The 22,715-nt window shown below is 43.8% G+C and overlaps 1 protein-coding gene across 4 annotated transcripts in view; it reads left to right on the top strand.

Annotated features, from left to right (window-relative positions):
* Positions 1–22,715, top strand: part of DHX8 (DEAH-box helicase 8) — a 39,567-nt gene that overhangs the window by 10,815 nt on the left and 6,037 nt on the right. For 2 of the 4 annotated variants that reach the window (XM_035299645.3, XM_035299647.3), the window contains exons 10-18: positions 2,038–2,135; positions 3,118–3,265; positions 7,397–7,578; positions 10,175–10,369; positions 10,675–10,860; positions 10,982–11,192; positions 11,822–12,003; positions 16,106–16,246; positions 19,931–20,086. In XM_035299645.3, the coding sequence (XP_035155536.1) occupies positions 2,038–2,135; positions 3,118–3,265; positions 7,397–7,578; positions 10,175–10,369; positions 10,675–10,860; positions 10,982–11,192; positions 11,822–12,003; positions 16,106–16,246; positions 19,931–20,086 (1,499 nt within the window). The remainder of the gene's footprint in view (positions 1–2,037; positions 2,136–3,117; positions 3,266–7,396; positions 7,579–10,174; positions 10,370–10,674; positions 10,861–10,981; positions 11,193–11,821; positions 12,004–16,105; positions 16,247–19,930; positions 20,087–22,715) is intronic. The other 2 variants (XM_054255687.2, XM_078375509.1) reach the window with 1 other exon arrangement.

Here is a 22,715-nt window from a genome sequence, read left to right on the forward strand (position 1 = left end):
CTTTTTTTGTGAAATACGTAGAATTACTGGGAAGGCCAAGTGTCATGGCTCACCCCTGTAATCTGAGCACTTTGGGAAGCTGACTGAGATGACAGGATTGCTTGAGCCTAGAAGTTTGAGACCAGCCCTGGCAACATAGCTAGGCCCTATCTTTACAAAAATAATAATAATAATAAATTAGCCAGGTGTCGTGTTATGTGCCTGTACTCCCAGCTACTAGAGAGGCTGAAGAGAGAGGATTGCTTGAGCCTGGGAGGTCAAAGGCACAGTGAGCTATTGTCATACCACTGTGCTGTAGCCTGGGCAACAGAGCAAGACCCTATCTTTTATTTGAAAAAATTACTGGGTAGTAAGAAATGTGTGTGCTTGACTCTATTGGGCAGTTCCAAATTGTTTGCTATTGGTTTCTGTACCATTTATACTTTTGCCATAAGCTTAAGCAAATTCCATTTGGTGTTCTTCAGTTGTCCAACGGATTTTTTGCAAATTTATTATGGGTTAAGGATGAAGTTGGATGGCCAATGCCATGGTACCATTTAGAATGTCAGGAGAGCATTTTATCACAGGCTTAACTTCTTTTGAAAGTAGGTCTGGGCTGGGTGCAGTGGTTTACATCTGTAATCCCAGCACTGTGGGAGGCCAAGGTGGGCAAATCACCTGAGGTTGGGAGTTCAAGACCAGCCTGACCAACATGGAGAAACCCTGTCTCTACTAAAAAAATATAAAATTAGCCGAGCATGGTAGTACATGCCTGTAATCAATCCCAGCTACTCAAGAGGCTAAAGCAGGAGAATTGCTTGAATTCAGGAGGCAGAGGTTGCAGTGAGCCAAGATCACACTACAGCACTCCAGCCTGGGCAAGAAGAGTGAAACTCTGTCTCAAAAAAAAAAAAAAAAAAAAAAAAAAGGAAAGAAAGTGGGGATGATCAGTTCTTGGCCTGGAGCACAAATGCCCTAGAAATGGCTGGTGGTGGGGGGAATAGTCACTTGGGTTGGAGTTTTACTTGCATTGCTGTTTTTTTTTTGGACCCAGAAAGCTTTCTTTTTGAGATGGAGTTTTATTCTTGTTGCCTAGGTTAGAGTACAGTGGTGCGGTCTTGGCTCACTGCAACCTCTGCCTCCTGGATTCAAGTGATCCTCCTCCCTCAGCCTCCTGAGTAGCTGGGATTGCAGGCACCTGCCACCATGCGCGGCTAATTTTTTTATATTTTTAGTAGAGATGGGGTTTCACCATGTTGGCCAGGCTGGTCTGGAACTCCTGACTTCAGGTTATCCACCCTCCTTGGCCTCCCAAAGTGCTGGGATTACACGTGAGAGCCACCACGCCCAGCATTTTTGTTTGTTTTTGAGATGGAGTCTTGCTCTGTCATCCAGATTGGAATGCAGTGGCGCGGTCTAGGCTCATTGCAACCTCTGCCTCCCAGGTTCAAGCGATTCTCCTGCCTCAACCTCCTGAGTAGCTGTGATTACAGGCATGTGTCACCATGCTCGGCTTATTTTTGTATTTTTAGTAGAGATGGGTTTCACCATGTTGGTCTGCCTGGTCTCGAATCATGACCTTGTGATCCGTCCTCCTCGGCCTCCCAAAGTGCTGGGATTATAGGCGTGCGCCACGGCACCCAGACTTTTTTTTTTTTTTTTTTTTTAAGACAGAGTCTCACTCTGTTACCCAGGCTTGAGTACAGTGGCTTGATCTCAGCTCAGTGCAACCTCTGCCTCCCAGGTTCAAGCTGTTCTCCTGCCTCAGCCTCCTGGGTCTACAGGTGCCTGCTCCCAAGCCTGGATAATTTCTGGATTTTTAGTAGATACGGGGTTTCACTATGTTGGCCAGGCTGGTCTCAAATTCTTGACCTCAAGTGATCTTCCTGCCTTGGCCTCCCAAAGTGCTGAGATTGCAGGCATGAGCCACTGTGCCCCACAAGGGGAAGCTATTACTGATAAAGATTGCTTGCTGGTGCCTATGGAAATTAATTTTTTTGATGAAAATTGTTATTCCTTCTTCTTTATGACTAATTCTTCTTTTGGGGGAACTTTTAGATGAGGACCTTGAGATTGAATTGGTTGAAGAAGAGCCTCCATTCCTGAGAGGGCACACTAAGCAAAGCATGGACATGAGCCCCATTAAAATCGTCAAGGTGAGAATTGCTGGACCTTTAACCTGGAAATGTCAAGCAGACTTCTTTTTCTAAAGTAACGGGTCAGGTTATTAAATCTGCATAAGTAGAACTTGGGCCACAGAAAGTCTTATTGGCTGTCAGCCAGGGTCTAGAATAGTTTTGTTTTAAATGGAGGTTGGGTTGGCTTTATTGCTTTTGCCTGTTTAATTCTTTTGTGCTCCTTTTGTGTGTTTTGGGTGGAAGCAGAGATAGACAGAATGCTTAATCTACCATCCTTGCCTTTGCCTGGGTTCCTTAGGGCTTGAATGTTGCAGATTGAAAGGCAATTTTGAAGGATTTACTTGAGCAGTTTGGGACTGGCCACCATAGAAAGCTGTAGCATTGGGTGTTGGGGAGGGCAGAGCTGCGAGGGGAATGTGAACTCGAATCCATAGAACAGTAAAAATTTTAGGTATGGAAAAGGGTGTATTAAAGGTCTCCTGTCCCAACACATACGTAATGCTTATAATCCATGCAAATAATTCTTCTGTAGTGTTCTTCTTATGTGGTCATCTCATAGCTGCATGACATTGTTAGTGGCAGGGAATTCACCAGCCCTTCAGGAGGTACATTTCATCATTAGATGGATCTGATCGCTAGTTCTTCTTTAGGCTAACCTAAAACTTCACTCCCTAAAGCGTCCACATTGGTCTTGATTTTGGATCCCGGGGTCATATAGGAAAATTCTGATCCCTTTCTTATGTTCTTTATACATTTAAAGGTAGCACATCATTCCTATCTCATCTTGAAACTAAACATCCAATTCCTTCAATGATTTATCATTGTCCTTGTTAATTTTGTCTGAATATGCTACAGTTTATCCATTTCTTTCATATAGTCGGTTACATTGGTAGGATCTTTATTCCAGGTGTGGTCTCATGTTTTAGGTTACAGGGGCTTAACATCTACATTTTATTTCCTGGACATTTAATTCATGTTGATTTTTCTTCTGTTGTATCAGAACCCAGATGGCTCCCTCTCCCAAGCAGCAATGATGCAAAGTGCCTTGGCCAAAGAAAGGCGGGAACTCAAGCAGGCCCAGCGGGAAGCTGAGATGGATTCTATTCCCATGGGGCTCAACAAACACTGGGTTGACCCTCTGCCTGATGGTAGGACCCTTGGAGGGGTGGATGGACCTTGTTTAAAAATATGAGTCTTCCAGAACACAGGAGGGGGCACTCCCAGCACACACTAAAAATTCACCCTTGGGCCAGCATAGTGGCTCATGCCTGTAATCCCAGCACTTTGAGAGGCCAAAGCGGGTGGGTCACCTGAGGTCAGGAGTTTGAGACCAGCCTGGCCAACATGGTGAAACCCTGTCTCTAGTAAAAAAAAAATACAAAAATTAGCCAGGTGTGGTGGCATGCACTTGTAATCCCAGCTACTGGGGAGGCTGAGGCAGGAGAATTGCCTGAACCCAGCAGGCAGAGGTTGCATGAGCCAAGATCAGGCCACTGCATTCCAGCCTGGGTGATAGAATGAGACTCTGTCTCTAAAAAAATTTACCGTTGATTTTTCACTTCAGTTACAGCATGTCTGGTTTCTTTCTTAAACATGTGTTTAAAACCCAAAAAAAATTTTTTTCTTTTTTTTTTTTTTTGAGACAGAGTCTCACTCTATCACCAGGCTGGAGTGCAGTGGCGCGATCTTGGCTCACTGCAGCCTCCACCTCCCAGGTTTAAGTGCCATGACCAGAGTTGCATTTCCAAAGGATGATTCAGAGTGCCCTGCAGGATGAGTTGGATGGGGCACATGTGATGATTTAGGAAGCTTTTATAATAATTCAGAAGAGAGAGGGTGGTGGCTTGAACATGGAGGTAGCAAAGAGGAGGGATGGACTTGAGAAAAGTGATTTGTTGAATGTAGAGTAACAGGAGTGGCCAAAGATGACTTCCAGCTTTCCGATATGAGCACTAGGATGAATGATGGGAACACCGGAGGAGAAACGGGTTTGTGGGAAAAGATGGGGAATTCAGATTTGGACTTGTATCCAAGGTAACAAGAGGATGTCTTAGGTTGAGTTATCCAGTGTAGAATTGAGTATAAGAGCTCAGAAGAAAGGTCTGGGCTGGAGACAGAAGTTTGAGAATTCTGTTAATTTAGATAACAGTTTAGCTGCATGTAATAGAGATTCAAAATACTAGATTAGGCTTGGCATGTTGGCTCACACCTGTAATCTCAACACTTTGGGAGGCTGAGGCAAGAAAATCGCTTGAGACCAGGGGTTCAAGACCAGTCTGGGCAACATGGTGTGACCTTGTCTCTATTTTATTTTTTGAGATGGAGTCTCACTGTGTTGCCCCAGCTGGAGTGCAATGGTGCGATTTTGGCTCATTGCAAACTCTGCCTCCCGGGTTCAAGTGATTCTCCTGTCCTAGCCTCTGAGTAGCTAGGACTACAGGCATGAGCCACTATGCCTGGCTAATTTTTTCATATTTTTAGTAGAGACAGGGTTTCACCATGTTGGTCAGGCTGGTCTTGAACTCCTGACCTCAAATGATCCGCCCATCTTGGCATCCCAGTGTTGGGATTACAGGTGAGCCACCATGCCCGGCCCTTGTCTCTATTTTAAAATCAAATTTAAAAAAAATGACAAAATAAAAAAATACTAGATTAGAAATATTCATTCATTGTTTAACAATATCATCTTCCATTTCCTCAGAATAAACCCCATTCATTCCCTTTTGCCCTTTAGTGAGATGTTCTCTGTGACCCTTCTTTGGCCTCTGCCAAAACTCACTTATTTTGTTAGTAGGCATAAGTTATTTTTTCATAGCTGGCTTTTGGCATCAAATTTGTAAAATGTTTGCATATTCTAGAGCACCAGTAAAATTCTCTCATTATTTTTGCTCCTCACTCAAGCCACAATTCCAAGGCGAACCTTAAAAATTCAAGTCTGTAATCCCAGCACTTTGGGAGGCCAAGGCGGGTGGATCATGAGGTCAAGAGATCGAGACCATCCTGGTCAACACAATGAAACCCGTCTCTACTAAAAATACAAAAAAATTAGCTAGGCACAGTGGTGCGTGCCTGTAATCCCAGCTACTCAGGAGGCTGAGGCAGGAGAATTGCCTGAACCCAGGAGGCGGAGGTTGCGGTGAGCAGAGATCGCGCATTGCACTCCAGCCTGGGTAACAAGCGAAACTCCGTCTCAAAAAAAAAAAAAAAATATATATATATATATATAAGCTACGTCCGGGTGCAGTGGCTCACACCTGTAATCCCAACACTTTGGGAGGCTGAGGCAAGCAGATGGCTTGAATCCAGGAATTTGAAACCAGGCTGGGCAATGTGGTGAAGCCCTGTCTCTGCAAAAAATACAAAAATTAGGCCCAGTGTGTTGGCTCATCCCTGTAATCCCAGCAGTTTTGGAGGCTGAGGTGGGTGGATCACCTGAGGTCAGGAGTTCAAGACCAGCCTGACCAACACAGTGAAACCACCTCTCTACTAAAAATATAAAATTAACAGATGTGGTGGCGTGCACCTGTAATCCCAGCTACTAGGGAGGCTGAGGCAGGAGAATCACTTGAACCCGGAAGGCAGAGGTTGCAGTGAGCTGAGATCATGCCATTGCACTCCAGCCTGGGCAACAAGAGCGAAACTCCATCTCAAAAAAAAAAAAAATTAGCTGGGTGTGGTGGCATGCACCTGTAGTCCCAGCTACTGAGGAGGCTAAGGTGGGAGGATGGCTTGAGCCCAGAAGGTGGAGGTTGCAGTGAGCTGAGATCATGTCACTTCACTTCAGCCTGCTGGGCATCAGAGCCAGACCCTGTCTCAAAAAAAAAAAAAAAATTAATCTGAGAGAAGCCAGACACAACAGATCACATATTGTATGAAATATCCAGAATAGGTCAACCCATAGACATAGAAAGTAGACTAGTAGTTGCCAAGGGGAAGGAAAAGGGAGAAATGGGGAGTAACTGCTAATCAGTACATGGTTTCTTTTTGAGATGATGAAAATGTTCTAAAATTAGATAATGGGGTTGGCTGCACAACTTTATAAATATACAGTACAACACTGAGTTAGACATTTAAAAAGAGTGACACGGAGGCCAGGTGTGGTGGCCCACATTTGTAATCCCAGTACTTTGGGAGGCTGAGGAGAGAGGATTCCTTGAGCCCAGGAATTTGAGGCTGCAGTGAGCTATGATGGCAACACTGCACTCCAGCCTGGGCAACAGAGTCTCAAAAAAGAAAAAAGAAGAGTGTGATATGGCATGTGAATTACATCTCGCTATAGCACTTATTTAAAAGGCAGAGAGTGTGGGCACGGTGGCCACCCCTATAATTCCATTACTTTGGGTGGCTGAGGTGGGTGGATTGCTTGCTCCCAGGAATTTGAGACCAGCCTGGCAGCATAGAGAGATCTCCTCTCTTCAGAATTTAAAAATGAGGCAGAAGGACTACTTAAAACCAGGAGGTCAAGGCTGCAGTGAGCCAGGATTATGCCACTGCACTCCCAGTTGGATAACAGAACAAGACTCTGCCTCAAAAAAGCATTCCAGTGTCCAACAACAATCAGGTCTTCAGTTCTCTCAACTAACCTTTCTTCTGACATCACAGGTGTGTAGCACCACTTATTACAGTCTCTTTCCCACTCCCTGCTGCCCCTTCTATATTCTTTTCTTCACATTAATTTGTTTCTTTGAGTACTTTTGGTCACAGATCACTGAATTGAAGTGCTGCATGTGTAGTGCTTACCTGCTGTTTTATTTTTTCCCTGGTGCATCCTTTTTTTTTTTTTTTTTAAACATGAGGTTTCACCATGTTGGCCGGGCTGGTCTTGAACTCCTGACCTCAGGTTATCCACCCACCTCAGCCTCCCAAAGGGCTAGGATTACAGGTGTGAGCCACCGCGCCCGGCTTTTTTGTTTGTTTGTTTGTTTGTTTGTTTTTATAAAGACAGAGTCTTGTTCTTGTCGCCCAGGCTGGAGTGCAATGGTGGGATTTTGGCTCACTACAACTTCTGCCTAGTAGGTTCAAGTGATTCTCCTGCCTCAGCCTCCTGAGTAACTGGGATCACAGGTGCCCACCACCATGTGCAGCTAATTTTGTATTTTTAGTAGAGACAGGGTTTTACCATGTTGTCCAGGCTGGTCTCAAACTCCTAACCTCAGGTTATCCACCCATCTCAGCCTCCCAAAGTGCTGGGATTATAGGCATGAGCCACCGTGCCCAGCCCCCTGGTGCATCTTGAGGTAGCTTGAGGACAATCCTAAATTGCCTGTTTTCCTTTACAGCGGAAGGCAGACAGATTGCTGCCAACATGAGGGGTATTGGGATGATGCCCAATGATATTCCTGAGTGGAAGAAACATGCTTTTGGGGGCAACAAAGCCTCTTATGGGAAAAAGACCCAGATGTCAATCATTGAACAGCGGGAGAGCCTGCCCATCTACAAACTGAAGGAGCAGTTGGTCCAGGTGAGAAGCCCTTTTATGATGTATTGGTGGGGAGTAGGGTTGTTTTCTAAAAGAGGGATGACATTTTAAAATTGAAACTAGCAGGACAAGTATGTGCCTACTTGAAGTGGCTCTTCCAAAAGGGATAAGAAAAAGGAGAAAACTTGGTGGGTTTTTTTTGTTTTGTTTTGTTTTGTTTTTTTTATTTGAGACGGAGTTTTGCTCTTGTTACCCATGCTAGAGTGCAATGGCGCGATCTCTGCTCACCGCAACCTCCGCCTCCTGGGATCAGGCAATTCTCCTGCCTCAGCCTCCCGAGTAGCTGGGACTACAGGCACATACCACCATGCCCAGCTAATTTTTTGTGTATTTTTAGTAGAGACGGGGTTTCACCTCGTTGACCAGGATGATCTCGATCTCTTGACCTTGTGATCCACCCGCCTCAGCCTCCCAAAGTGCTGGGATTACAGGCTTGAGCCACCGTGCCGGCATTTTTTTTTTTTTTTTTTAAAGATGGAGTTTCACCGTGATGGCCAGGCTGGTCTTGAACTTCTCACCTCAGGCGATCCACCCACCTCAGCCTCCCAAAGTGCTAGGATTACAGGCAGAGCTACCACACCCGGCCAAAGGAGAAAACTTTCTAAATACTTTTTAAAATAATGGGGGCAGAGATGTTAGCTCATACCTATGATCCTAGCACATCAGGAGGCCAAGGCAGGAGGATCATTTGAGCCTGGGAGTTTGAAACTAGGCTGGGCAACATAGGGAGACCTCGTCTCTACAAAAAAATTAAAAATTTACCTGAGTATGGTGGTCCTTGCCTGTAGTCCCAGCTACTCAGGAGGCTGAAATAAGAGGACTGTTTCAGCTTGAGAGGTCAGGGCTACAATGAACTGCAGTCACACCACTGCCCTGCATTCTGGGTGACAGAGTGAGACTCTGTATCAAAAACATGTATGTGTACAGACACACATACATATGTATATGTCCATATATTTTCTTTTTCCTGGGGACCGTAGAACAGTTCCAGGTGGGCAGAATATTGTGTTGCATGGACCAACAGCTCTGGTCAGTAATTAAAAATGAGGAAGGCCGGACATGGTGGTTCACGCCTATAACCCCAGCACTTTGGGAGGCCGAGGCGGGCAGATCACCTGAAGTCGGGAGTTGGAGACCAGCCTGACCAACAGGAAGAAACCCTGTCTCTACTAAAAATACAAAAAAATTAGCCAGGTGTGGTGGCGCATACCTGTAATCCCAGATATTTGGGAGGCTGAGGTAGGAGAATTGCTTGAACCCGGGAGGTGGAGGTTGCAGTGAGCCACCATCGCACCATTGCACTCCAGCCTGGGCAACAAGAGCAAAACTCCATCTCAAAAAAAAAAAAAAAATGAGGATACTCAGCCAGTAAAACTCATCTGGGCAAGGGCCATGCTTCGGTAGTTCACATTCTGGAATTCAGATTTTAAGACCACCGAGCCTTCCTTGAGGTAATCAGGTTTACTAGTTTCCAGTTAATCCTTTCAACAATATCTTTTATGTATACAAGCAAGTACAAATAAAGGCACACATATTTTATATGTGTACTTTATGTGTTTATAGTTGGCAGTGATATATACACTGTCTTACATCTTGCTTTTTCCACTTGATATATCTCAGAGATTGTGTGTGTGTGTGTGTGTGTGTGTGTGTGTGTGTCCGAATTTTGCTTTGTGCATGCTGGAATACAGTGGCGTGATCTCAGCTCACTGCAACCTCTATCTCCTGAGCTCAAGTGATTTTCCCACCTCAGCCTCCCAAGTAGCTGGGACTGCAAGGTGTGTACCATTCATACTCAGCTAGTTTTTTTGTATTTTGTAGAGATGAGGTCTCACTACATTGTCTAGGCTAGTCTTGAACTCCTGGACTTAAGTAATCCTCCCTCCTCAGCCTCCCAAAGAGCTAGGATTACAGGCATGAGCCATGGCACCTGGCCTTTTTTAAAAAAATTATTTCCAGGCCAGGTGTGGTGGTTCACCCCTATAATCCCAGCACTTTGGGAGGTCAAGGCGGGCAGATCACCTGAGGTCAGGAGTTAGAGACCAGCCTATCCAACATGGTGGAACCCCATCTCTACTAAAAAATACAAAAACTAGCCAGGCGTATTGGTGGGCACCTGTAGTTCCAGCTACTTGGGAGGCTGAGGCAGGAGAATTGCTTGAACCCGAGAGGTGGAGGTCGCAGTGAGCTGAGATCATGCCAGTGCACTCCAGCCTGGGTGACAGAATGAGACTTCATCTCAAAAAGAAAAAAAACAAAAGCTTTTTTTATGTGCCTTGTTATTTGGATCAGCTCTGGTTTATTTAGCTAGTCCTGTATCCATAGAAATATAGTTGATTGTAATCCTTGGCTGTTACAAACAATATAGAAATAAGAAATAACTTTTGAAGAAAGATACTAGAAATTTGGGAGTTACAGTGGGAAGGAACACTTTTTATGTCTTCTAAATTTATTGTTGACTTCTTTAACCATATGTGTATGTCCCCCTTTTAGAAGATAGTATATAGTCATTAATTATTTTATTCCAAAGTAGCATGTGGCAAATTTTAATGACCATATTTATATTCTGTTGCTTTAGGCCGTCCATGACAATCAGATCCTGATTGTTATTGGTGAGACAGGATCTGGAAAGACAACACAGATCACCCAGTACCTGGCGGAGGCAGGCTACACTTCCAGGGGCAAGATTGGGTGTACCCAGCCCAGAAGAGTGGCAGCAATGTCAGTGGCCAAAAGGGTGTCGGAGGAGTTTGGTTGTTGCTTAGGCCAAGAGGTAAGTAGATAGTGGAGTCACTCTAAAAATACCAGAAGCAACGGCCCAGATCGCCTAACCTATCAAATGGAAATATGAATAATACTGCCTTTTCTCAGGTTTCTCCTGACGGGGAGAGGGTTCCCATTGTCATAATCAGTCTGTTCAGGGTATGGTCTAAGCCATACCTTACTATGAGGAAATTACTGTACATCTTGATCAAATTCTTAAGATTATGAGTAACAGTGACTGCGCTGAAATCTTGCCTGGTGATTGGGAAAAGGAGACATTTGTATCCTAGGTTTTCCCCTTCCATTCTGCTTTAGGTGGGCTACACCATTCGATTTGAGGACTGCACTAGCCCTGAAACAGTCATCAAGTACATGACAGATGGAATGTTGCTTAGGGAGTGCTTGATTGACCCTGACCTCACTCAGTATGCAATCATCATGTTGGACGAGGCACATGAGAGGACAATTCACACTGATGTGCTCTTTGGATTGTTGAAAAAGGTAACTAGATGCTCTTTAATGACCCTTCTGCCTGTTGGAAACCAAATTCTGGGAGTTGGATTTGAGTACCTGTGTCTTTTTGGGTAGTCCTTTTCAATAAGCCACATTATATTTCTCTTAGACAGTTCAGAAACGGCAGGACATGAAGCTGATTGTCACCTCAGCCACCTTGGATGCAGTGAAGTTTTCTCAATACTTCTATGAAGCTCCCATTTTCACCATCCCAGGTCGAACATATCCAGTGGAAATACTGTACACAAAGGAACCTGAGACAGATTATCTGGATGCCAGCCTGATAACTGTTATGCAGATCCATTTAACAGAGCCACCAGGTAAAGAAAAAGCAATATTCTTCCTCTTAGGCCAAGAGTCCTCATATGAGTATTTTTTTTTTTTTTTTTTTTTTTTTGCTAATCTTTTTAGAAACACCTTCTAAATATTCATCTCTCTGCAAGCCTCAGGCTTGTATGTTTGAAATGGTGGTGGTAGCCAGGTGCCGTGGCTCATGCCTGTAATCCCAGCACTTTGGGAGGCTGAGGCAGGTAGATCACAAGGTCAGGAGATTGAGACCATCTGGCCAACATGGTGCAACCCCATCTCTACTTAAAAAACAAAAATTAGCCAGATGTGGTGGCAGGTGCCTATAGTCTCAGCTACTCTGGAGGCTGAGGCAGGAGAATCACTTGAACTCGGGAGGTGGAAGTTGCAATGAGCCAAGATCGTACCACTGCATTCCAGCCTGAGTGACACAGGGAGACTCCATCATACACACACAAAAAAGAATTGGTGGTGATTATAATGTCATATTGTCATATAAACAAACTTCTACTGTTTACTTACTGGTCAGAATATGAATGCATATTTTCTGTTATTTGAAGTTTTATTAATATCACCATAGCCTTTGTGTAGAACACACACACACACAGTTAGAAGGTAAATTAATGCTTTATTCTCCTCGTAGGTGATATCCTGGTCTTCCTGACTGGTCAGGAAGAGATTGATACTGCTTGCGAGATCCTGTATGAAAGAATGAAATCCCTGGGACCTGATGTTCCGGAGTTAATTATCCTCCCAGTGTACTCTGCTCTTCCCAGTGAGATGCAGACCCGAATCTTTGACCCAGCTCCACCAGGCAGCAGAAAGGTAACACAGGCAAAAGAAAGCTCCCATGTGCCCTGATCGTGTGTTCTGTGCAGCTTGTCATAGTAGGGATTGCTTAGGGTGTATGCAGGTCTTGTTTGTTAGGTTTTAGAGACTGGTCCAACCAATTTGTTTAGGAATGAGCGTCTAGTATGTGACCTCTGCTCTTATTCCTCATTTCCTTCATTTGACAAATATTTTTTGAGCATCTGCCAGACTTTGGGCTACACATGGGAGCCACATTATGAGAACAAGCATCTATCTGCTGTGGGGCATCCCCAGTCAACAGACTTTCAGCATATACTGTGAAAAGGCCACTCATGCGTGGATACCCAGGTGGGAGCACCCGATCCTGTCTTCTTAGGGGAAATAAGGATCTAAGCTAGTCCTGGAGAGCTCACAAAAGGCAAGGGGACAAGCTTTCTGAGGGCACAGAACTGTCTGTGATGGCCTGGAGGCAAGGAAGTGGGGCCAGTTCAGAGAATGGTGTAGTTCCGGTGGCTGGAACCAAGTATATAACTGTGTGTATGAGACAACAGGAAAGAAGACAGATGGATGTAGGTATATTTTTAATAACAGCTTTATTGAGATATAATTTACATACCTTTCAATTAACTCCCCCAGCCCCTGCTTTTTTTTTAAATTTTTTGAGTCAAGATCTCTGTCACCTAGTCTGGAGTGCAGAGGTATGATCTTGGCTCACTGCAACCTTTGCCTCTAAGGCTCAAGTGATCCTCCTGCCTCAGCCTCCTAAGCATGTGGGACTACCAGTGTGTGCCACTATTCCTGGCTAATTTTTTTCTTTGTTTGTTTTGTTTTGTTTTGTTTTTTTGAGACGAGTTTCGCTGTTGTTACCCAAACTGGAGTGCAATGGCATGATCTCGGCTCACCGCAACCTCCGCCTCCTGGGTTCAAGCAGTTCTCCTGCCTCAGCCTCCCGAGTAGCTGGGACTACAGGCATGCACCACCATGCCCAGCTAATTTTTATATTTTTAGTAGAGGAGGTTTCACCTTGTTGACCAGGATGGTCTCGATCTCTTGACCTCGTGATACACCCGCCTCGGCCTCCCAAAGTGCTGGGATTATAGGCGTGAGCCACCGCATCCGGCCGATTTTTGTATTTTTTTGTAGAAACAGTTTCGCTCTGTTGCCCAGATTGGAATTTACCCTTTTATTTACAATTCAACGGCTTTTAGTATACAGTTACTCCATGGTATGTGGGGGTTGGTTCCAGGACCCCCAAGGATACCAAAATCCAATTATGCTCAAGTCTCTTATATAAAATGCTGTAGCAGTTGCATGTAACCTGTGCACATCTTCCTGTATGATGCTTTAAACCATCTCTAGATTACCTATAATACCTCATACGGTGTAAATGCTATATAAGTAGCTGTTTTACTGTATTTTTAATTTGTATTATTTTTTATTGTATTTTTTTCCCCCAGATATTTTTAATCTGCTATTGGTTGAATCCACAGATGGGGAAGCAGCAGATGCAGAGGGCTAACTGTATTCACAGAACTGCGCAGCCAGCACCACAGTTGTGTTTAGAACAATTTTATCTCCCTAAAAAGAAATCCTGTACCCTTTAGCAGTCACCTCCTACCCCCATTTACTCCTCTGCTCAGCCATTGGAAACCACTGATCTATACTTTCTGTCTCTGTGGATTTGCCTATTCTAGACATTTCATATAAATGAAAGCATATATTTGTGGCTGGCTTATTTCCAGTGATTTTTCCAGACTTAGAGTTTATCAACATTGTAGTAGGTATCAGTACTTCATTTCTTTTTATTGCTCAATACTCTTGTGTTGTATGGGCACAAAAAATTTTGTTTATTCATTTATCAGTTGATGGATGTTGGAGCTGGGCGCAGTGGCTCATGCCTGTAATTTCAGCAGTAAGAGAGGCTGAGGCAGGTGGATCAACTGAGGTCAGGAGTTCAAGACCAGCCTGGCCAACATGGTGAAACCCTGTCTCTACTGAAAATACAAAAATTAGCCAGGTGTGGTGATGGACACCTATAATCCCAGCTATGTGGGAGGCTGAGGCAGGAGAATACCCTGAATCCAGGAGGCAGAGGTTGCAGTGAGCTGAGATTGCATTCACTCCAGCCTGGGCAACAAACAAAACTGTCTCAAAAAAAAGAAAGAGAGAGATAGACATGGGAGTTGTTTCCACTTTGGGGCTATCATGAACAGTGCTGCTGTGAACATTTATTTACAATTTTTTGTGTGAACCAGTTGCAGTGACTCATGCCTGTGATACCAGAATTTTTTTATTTATTTATTTTTTTTTGAGACAAAGTCTTGCAGTGGTGCAATCTCAGCTCACTGCAACCTCTGTCTCCCGGGTGCAAGTGATTCTTCTGCCTCAGCCTCCCGAGTAGCTGGGACTACAGGCATGTGCCACAACGCCTGGCTGATTTTTGTGTTTTTAGTAGAGAAGGGGTTTTGCCATGTTGGCCCGGCTGGTCTCGAACTCATGACCTCAGGTAATCCACCTGCCTCTGCCTCTTAAAGTGCTAGGATTACAGGTGTGAGCCACCACACCCAGCCATTCCCAGCATTTTTAGAGGCCTAGGTGGGACGATCCCTTGAGCCCAGAAGTTTAAGACCAGCCTGGGCAATATGGTTAAGACCCCTATCTCTACAAAAAATTAAAAATTAACCAGGCATGGTGGTGTGTGCCTATACTCAAGAGGCTGAGGGGGAGGATCACTTGAGCGCAGGAGGGTGAAGGGGCTGTGAGCCGTGGTCATACCACTGTGCTCCAGCTAGGGATACAGAGCAAACCAGACCCTGTCTCAGAAAACCAAGTTTTTGTGTGGACGTATGTTTTCATTTCTCTTAGGCATATTCCTAAGAGTAGAAGGCAGATGGACTTAGCTAGTGCAGTGGCTCACGCCTGTAATCTCAGTACTTTCAGAGGCTGAGGCAGGTGGATCATGAGGTCAGGAGTTCAAGACTGGCCTGGCCAACATAGTGAAACTCTGTCTCTACTAAAAATACAAAAATTAGCCAGGCGTGGTAGCATATGCTTGTAGACACAGCTACTGGGGAGGCTGAGGCAGGAGAATTGCTTGAACTTGGGAGGCAGAGGTTGCAGTGAGCTGAGATCATGCCGTTGTACTTCACCCTGGGCAACAATAGCAAAACTCCGTCTTAAAAACAAGTTAAAATGGACAAGACTTGGTGGGTATTAGCAGGTAAAGGGGAGAAGGGTGAGGGAAGTCAGGCATGACTCAGGTTTCTGGCTTGGACAGCTGGATCGAAGATGGTGCTGAGGAGGGAAACATGGGAGGACAATCAGGCTTGAGTGGAAAGATGGTGAATTTCTCCCCTATTCTATTACTAATAGTTGGAGTTCTTTCTAAGCAGGGCTTCTGTAGTTCTGAGCAGGTAGAAGCCTTTCAGGGCCACTAAGATGCTGGCATGATGCGTGTTATTCCAGTGCCTCCTAGTGATGATTTTTCCGAACAATTGTGTTTTATTGGCTGAACCTGTGGGTGGAAGAACAGTGACAGTGTCAAGCTGAGACTAATAATCCTCCAGATCACATAGATGGCTACACACACACACACACAGACTTTGAAATTCCTGTGTCATCTCATGGTTCATTTTATGATCAGTTAAAAAAAGCAGTCTCCCTCTTGTTCCACATACATATTCCACAGAATACAAGCAGCCCATTTTTTAGTCCAGATATCTCGGTAGGGGAAAGAAAAATCTCATTTTGCGTTGGCACATGTGATGCCAGGAAATCTGTTTCCCAGGGTGCCAGAAATTAAAATTGTAATAATCAACATTGGATCTAGAAAATGAGATATACAGTAGCTATTTGTACCAAATGAAATTGGCTTTGATTGGCCTTAGCTTTTTCCTGTACCTCTCAGGTACCATCCCTTTTCCAACTTAACCCTTCAGCTGAAGGTACCTCCCTGCTGCCCGTTGGAGACTGAGCTAGGATTAAGTGTCATTTTGACCATCCACAGAGGGAGATAGTCACATATTCCTTTGGGAAGATGTCTGGGTTCAGAAGAACCATTTCATACCTCAGGGCTGAGCCGGGCAACTCACTGCAGCTTTGCCTCTCTTGCCTGCAGGTTGTGATTGCCACCAATATCGCAGAGACGTCGCTGACTATTGATGGCATCTACTACGTGGTGGACCCAGGATTCGTGAAGCAGAAAGTTTACAATTCCAAGACGGGGATTGACCAGCTTGTGGTGACGCCTATTTCTCAGGTATGGCAGCTTTTTTTGTATCAACAGTTTTCCTAATAATCCTGGTTAGGGCCTTTCTGAAATTTTTTGTGGTTATATATTTCAAACTTTATTGTTTTCAAAGTTGAACTTTTATGATACTGGGTGTTATAATGGCACGAGGGAAGGGTTTTTTGTTGTTTGTTTTTGATCTTTTTTTACCTCCAAGTCTGACTGATCCTTGAAGTTTTTAGTCTTTAGAATAGTATTTCACCATTAAAATGCCCCCATGAGGCCAGACACCATGGCTCACACCTATAATCCCAGCACTTTGGAATGCTGAAATGGGAGGATTGCTTGAGCCCAAGAGTTCTAGACTAGGCTGGGAAACATAGCAAGAGCCTGCCACCACAAAAAAATAAAAACAAATTAGCCTGGCATGGTGGCATGTGCCTGCAGTCCCAGCTGGTTAAGAGTCTAAGGTGGGAGGATCACTTGAACCCAGGAGTCCAAGGCTGCGGGGAGCTAGGATAGCACCACTGCACTCCAGCTGGGGCGACAGATCAAAGCCCTATCTCTAAAATAATTTTCTGCTTAGGCAGGAAATTACATTTAAAAATGAATTACCTGATTATTTTTTTGAGAGAAGTTTGGCAGCAGTATATTCAAAATTTAAAGGTTCATCTCTCTAACCTAACTGTTCTGCTTCTAGGAATATATCTGAAAGTTAGAAATGATTAAATACATGTCCAAAGGTAATGGAAAAGGATGTTCATTGAAGCATTGTTTATATCAGGGGAAACCTGGAAAAAATTCTAAATGTATTCCAAAAGGGAAGTAGTTGAATAAATTATGGTATAGTCCTGCCATAGAACGTTGGTGGCATTAACGTGGTGGCATTTATCTATCTTTAATGACATAAGCATGTAACTGTGATATTTTATTTGAAAAAGTGAGCCTATAAAACAGCATGAATGGTATAATTCAATTTTTGTTTAAAAATAGATGGTCTTTCAACCTTAGACTTCTCAGAAAAAAAGAAAGATGGTGTGCATTTCTGCGGTGTGTGTGTGAGTGAGGTGTGCCTAAGATTGAAAGCATGTAGTCTAAATGTTAGCCAAGATTATTTCCGGGTGGTGCTGCTAGGTGAAGTGCATTTTCTTTTATACTTTTTATTTATTTATTTATTTAAGACGGGGTTTCACCATATTGGTCAGGCTGGTTTCAAACTCTGAACCTCAGGTGATCTGCCCGCCTCAGCCTCCCAAAGTGCTGGGATTACAGGCGTGAGCCACCGCCCTTGGCTTCTTTTATACTTTCATGTAGTCTTTCACAAAGGGTATGTATTACTTTCATCATTTGTAAAAGCCAGAAGGCTATTTTTATTTCGAAACTTAAGTAATAATCATAGCTACCACTTACAGTGAACTTACCAAGTACCAGGTACTGTCCTAGATACGCTCATTAACTCAGTGCATTCTCGCATTGATCCTGTGTGGTACATATTTTCACAGATGAGGATCCTGAGCCACAGAGGGGTTAGGTCACTTGCCTAACATCACAGAGCTAGTAGAGCCAAGATTTGAACCTGGGTAACCTGACTCCAGCTTGTGTGCTGTATACCACTTGTCAGGGTGGTGGCGATCAAAAAATCAGTTACGCATGCCTTTCCTGATCTGGAGAGAGGCATCTATAGAATGCTGTAGAGTCCAGCCACTGTGCGTGATTGCTGCCTGGATCTGTGTGCTTAGTTGTCCTTCACACTCCATCCTTTGGTTTGGAGCTGGCATAGTAATTTGTAAATCCTGGTACTGTTTGTAACAACAGATGGTTTTGTCAGAAAACGGCCCTCTTCAGATTGCTATTCATTGTTTCCTAGCAACCTATAGCTAAACTACATTTAAAAAATTTTTTTTTAAACCAGCGTTTTCTTCTCCCAGTATAGAAGTACATTATTTTTGAAAAATAGAAGAAAAAAAATTAATTACCCATCATCTTACTACGTCCACTGTTGTCATTTTGCTGTTTTTCTTTCCAGTCTTTTTACCTTTGTGTGTGTGTGTGTGTGTGTGTGTGAGAGAGAGAGAGAGAGAGAGAGAGAGAGAGTTTCGCTCTTGTTACCCAGGCTGGAGTGCAATGGCGCGATCTCCGCCTCCTGGGTTCAGGCAATTCTCCTGCCTCAGCCTCCCGAGTAGCTGGGACTACAGGTGTGCACCACTGTGCCCAGCTAATTTTTTGTATTTTTAGTAGAGGCGGGGTTTCACCATGTTGACCAGGATGGTCTCCATCTTTTGACCTCGTGATCCACCCGCCTCGGCCTCCCAAAGTGCTGGGATTATAGGCTTGAACCACTGCGCTCGGCCTCCAGTCTTTTTTCATGTTTATTTCTTTCATGGTTACAATTTTAGTAATCAAATAAGTAGGCAGTTTTGTTTTGTTTTGTTTTGTTTTGTTTTGAGTATTTAATTTTCCTACTGGAATAATACGTGTTCAATATTTGGTAATGTCTAAAGAAAATAGACCTCATCTGCAAATCTGTCAGAGTTGGCCACTATTCACATTTTAGGTGTTTTTCCCTTAGTCATTTCCTTCTAGTAGTTGATATATAAAGACTTTTTACCAAATTAACATTATATTGTTTTGTAACTTGCATTTTGCATTTAATGTGAGTGAACATTTTCTTCTGTTACTTAACATTGCAAACATGATTTTTATTTTTATTTAATTTTTTTAGAGTCAGGGTCAGTCTCTGTTGTTGCCAGGCTATAGTGCAGTGGCATGATCACAGCTCACTGCAGCCAGCCTCAGCCCCCGCCCCAGGCTCAGGTGGTCCTCCCATCTGAGCCTCCTGAATAGCTGGGACTACAGGCATGAGCCACCACACCAAGCTAACTTTTGTATTTTTTGTAGAGATGGAGTTTCAACATGTTGCCCCGGCTGGTCCTGGGCTCAGGTGATCGATCTCCTGCCTTGGCCTTCCAAAGTGCTGAGATTATAGGCGTGAGTCACCACGCCTGGCCTGCAAACATAATTTTTAAAATGACTGTAAAATCATTTGTATGATTGACATAATTTATTTATTTCACTTACATTTTTGGTCATAACTGTGAGGATGTGTTCTGTCATAAGTTTTATGCTTTCTCTTTTTTTTTATATTTTTTTGAGACGGATTCTCGCTTGGAGTGCAGTGGTGCAATCTTGGCTCACTGCAATCTCTGCTTCCTGGGTTCAAACGATTCTCCTACCTCAGCCTCCTGAGTAGTTGGGATTACAAGCACATGCCACCATGCCTGGCTGATTTTTGTATTTTTAGTAGAGACAGGGTTTCACCGTGTTGGTCAGGCTGGTCTTGAACTCCTGACCTCATGATCTGCCCACCTTGGCCTCCCAAAGTGTTGGGATTACAGGCGTGAGCCACTGCACCCGGCTACTTTCTCTTTTATATTGTGCCATACTATTTTGAAAATACATGTCTGAGATCCGTATAATATTTCTTTCATTAACCCTGCTTATATTGCCTCCCTTGAACAAACTTCCCTGAAGTGCTGAGTATGGAGAGGGAAAGATAAGAGCATTGGAGTCTTGGAAATGGTCCCAAAGGAAGGGAAATCAACCCCATTTCTGATTTTGCCAGTTGCTAATTGTCCCCCTTTTAACACAGATCCTGGGTAAAGCTGTTAAGCAGTATTTAACAGATATGTTGCTTTTATATGCCCACCCCGCTAGGCTCAGGCAAAGCAACGAGCTGGCAGAGCTGGGAGAACAGGCCCAGGGAAGTGTTACAGACTATATACAGAACGTGCCTACCGAGATGAAATGCTCACCACCAACGTGCCGGAAATTCAGAGAACCAACTTAGCAAGCACGGTGCTGTCACTCAAGGTAGAAATCACTGTCTGGTTAGAATGGGTTGGTGGAAGAGTCCAATCCTGGCCTTTGTAAATGAATCTCAGTTTTATGAAGCTTGTTAAATACTTTAGTAACCTCACGGAACCAGTCCCTTTGAGTGAAATGCAAATGGCTGTGATAACCGCCTCTCACGGCAGGTCTGGGGCTAAGTTAGCATGTCTGCTGTGAACACACATTTTTTCTTACCATAACAACTAGCAGGATATTAGGTTGTAAACGGTTGTAGTTAGGAGCATTTTCTAAAAGGAAATTAGAAAAATATAATCAATGCCAAACTGTGGACAAACACACTTAACCTCAACCACTTTAGTGTTCAGATCTAATTCTGTTCCTTTAGAACAGAGAAAAAACTCCCTCTTCCAAAACTTTGCAAGGGAACTGTCAGCACAGATTTCAGACTGGCTCTCAGGGGCTTGGTTTTCATTCTGAATCATGGTTCTTCCTCTCTCAGTCCCCAGTGAGGACTTCATTCTCTTTTGGCAGGAGGAGCTGTATGAGTAATTTCCCAGCTGATGGCATTTCCCCCAACACTGATGCTACCCTGGAGCCCTGGCACTTTCTGGTGCAGAGTGCTCTATTGTCATTTATTATTTATTCCCTGTAAGATAGGCTAATACAGAGCTTCAGAAAGAAAAAAGAAACCTGCTCCAGTCTCTGGAGCGCCAACAGAGAGGCATCTGTGGCTCAGACTTCAGCTCCAAACTGCGTGACTTTGGGCAAGTTTATTTACTTTGCCCTCTGCTCTGTGTTCTCTGAAAAAGGGGGCTGTTAATATTATTTGTTGGAGGCTGGGTGCAGTGGCTCACGCCTGTAACCAGCCCTTTGGGAGGCTGGTTACAGCCAAGATAGGCAGATCACCTGAGGTTGGGACTTTGAGACCACCCTGAGCAACATGAAGAAACCCCATCTCTACTAAAAATACAACATTAGATGGACTTAGTGGTGCATGCTTATAATCCCAACTACTTGGGAGGCTGAGGCAGGAGAATCGCTTGAATCTGGGAGGTGGAGGTTGTGGTGAGCTGAGACCATGCCACTGTACTCCAGCCTGGGCAACAAGAGTGAAACTCTGTCTCAAAAAAAAAAATAGTATTTGTTGGAAAGATAAGTGAGATAATGTAGGTGAAGATACTTGGCACAGTGCCTAGCTTGATGATTGCTAACATAATTCCTCGTAGTTACTATTCACACAATAAACATGTATTGAACACCTGCTGTGTTTATGGTCACCATCACTTTATGAGAAAGGAATAGAAAGCTTAGGTCCTACCACATCACACTTTATACACACTTGAATCATCATCATTCAGTCGTTTCTTTTATTCATCAAATTAGCTAATAAATGTATTAAACACCTGCTACATGCCAGGCATGTAGATTGCACTGTGTTGTAGTTTTGTGAACATAGTTCTCACTCAGTGTGAACTCTCTGAAAGCAGAGGCCATATCTTGGCCATCTTTATATCCCTCCCACCTAGCATGGTATGAGGTCCCTCATAGATATATAGTAGAAATGAGGTATGCAAGAGACAGGACAAGCTGGTAGACTATTTTGTTATTATTTTTGTAAAATACATAACATTTATGATTGTAAACTTTTTAAAGTGTACAATTTAGTGGCATTAAATATATTCACAATGTTGTGCAACCATCACCAACATCCATTTCCAGAACTTTTTCATTGTCCCAAACAGAAACTCTGTACTCCTTAAACAGTAACTCCCCTTTACCCCCTCTCTCTATCCCTTGGTAACTGCTATTCTACTTTCTACCTCTGTGAATTTGTCTATTCTAAATAACTTCATTTAAGTGGAATCATACAGTATTCTTTTGTATCTGGCTTGTTTCACTTAGAATAATGTTTTCCAGATTTATTCATGTTGTTTTCAAGGTTTATTCGTTTCTTTCATTCCTTTCTAAGGGTGACTAGTATTCTGTTGTATGTATATACCACATTTTGTTTATCCATTCATCAGCAGAAACATTTGGATTGTTTCTACCTTTTGGCTATTATCAATAATGCTGAGTCTGCTTTCAGTTCTTTTTTCTTTTTTTAAGAAGGAGGCTTGCTCTGTTGCCAGGCTGGAGTGCAATGGTGGAATCTTGGCTTACTGCAACCTCTACCTCCTGGGTTCAAGCAATTCTCCTGCCTCAGCCTCCTGAGTAGCTGGGACTACAGGCACGTGCCACCATACCTGGCTAATTTTTGTATGTTTAGTAGACATGGGTGTCACCATATTGGCCAGGCTGGTCTCGAACTCCTGACCTCGTGATCTGTCCCCCTTGGCCTCCCAAAGTGCTGGGATTACAGATGTGAGCCACCGTGCCCGGCCAAGACCAGCTCAGCCAACATGGTAAAACCCCATCACTACTGAAAATATGAAAATTAGCTGGACATGAGGGCGGGCGCCTGTGATCCCAGCTAGTCAGGATGCTGAGGCAGGAGAAATACTTGAACTCGGGAGGCTGCGTTGAGCTGAGATTGGGCCACCGTACTCCAGCATCGGTGACAGAGTGAGACTCTGTCTCAGGTATGTGCTTTCTATTATAACAGTCTGAGTTTTATGTGGCTCAGCCCTGGAAGTTATACCAATCTCACTGG

The sequence above is a fragment of the Callithrix jacchus genome, chromosome 5 (assembly GCF_049354715.1).
Source record: "Callithrix jacchus isolate 240 chromosome 5, calJac240_pri, whole genome shotgun sequence".
Lineage (NCBI taxonomy): Eukaryota > Metazoa > Chordata > Mammalia > Primates > Cebidae > Callithrix > Callithrix jacchus.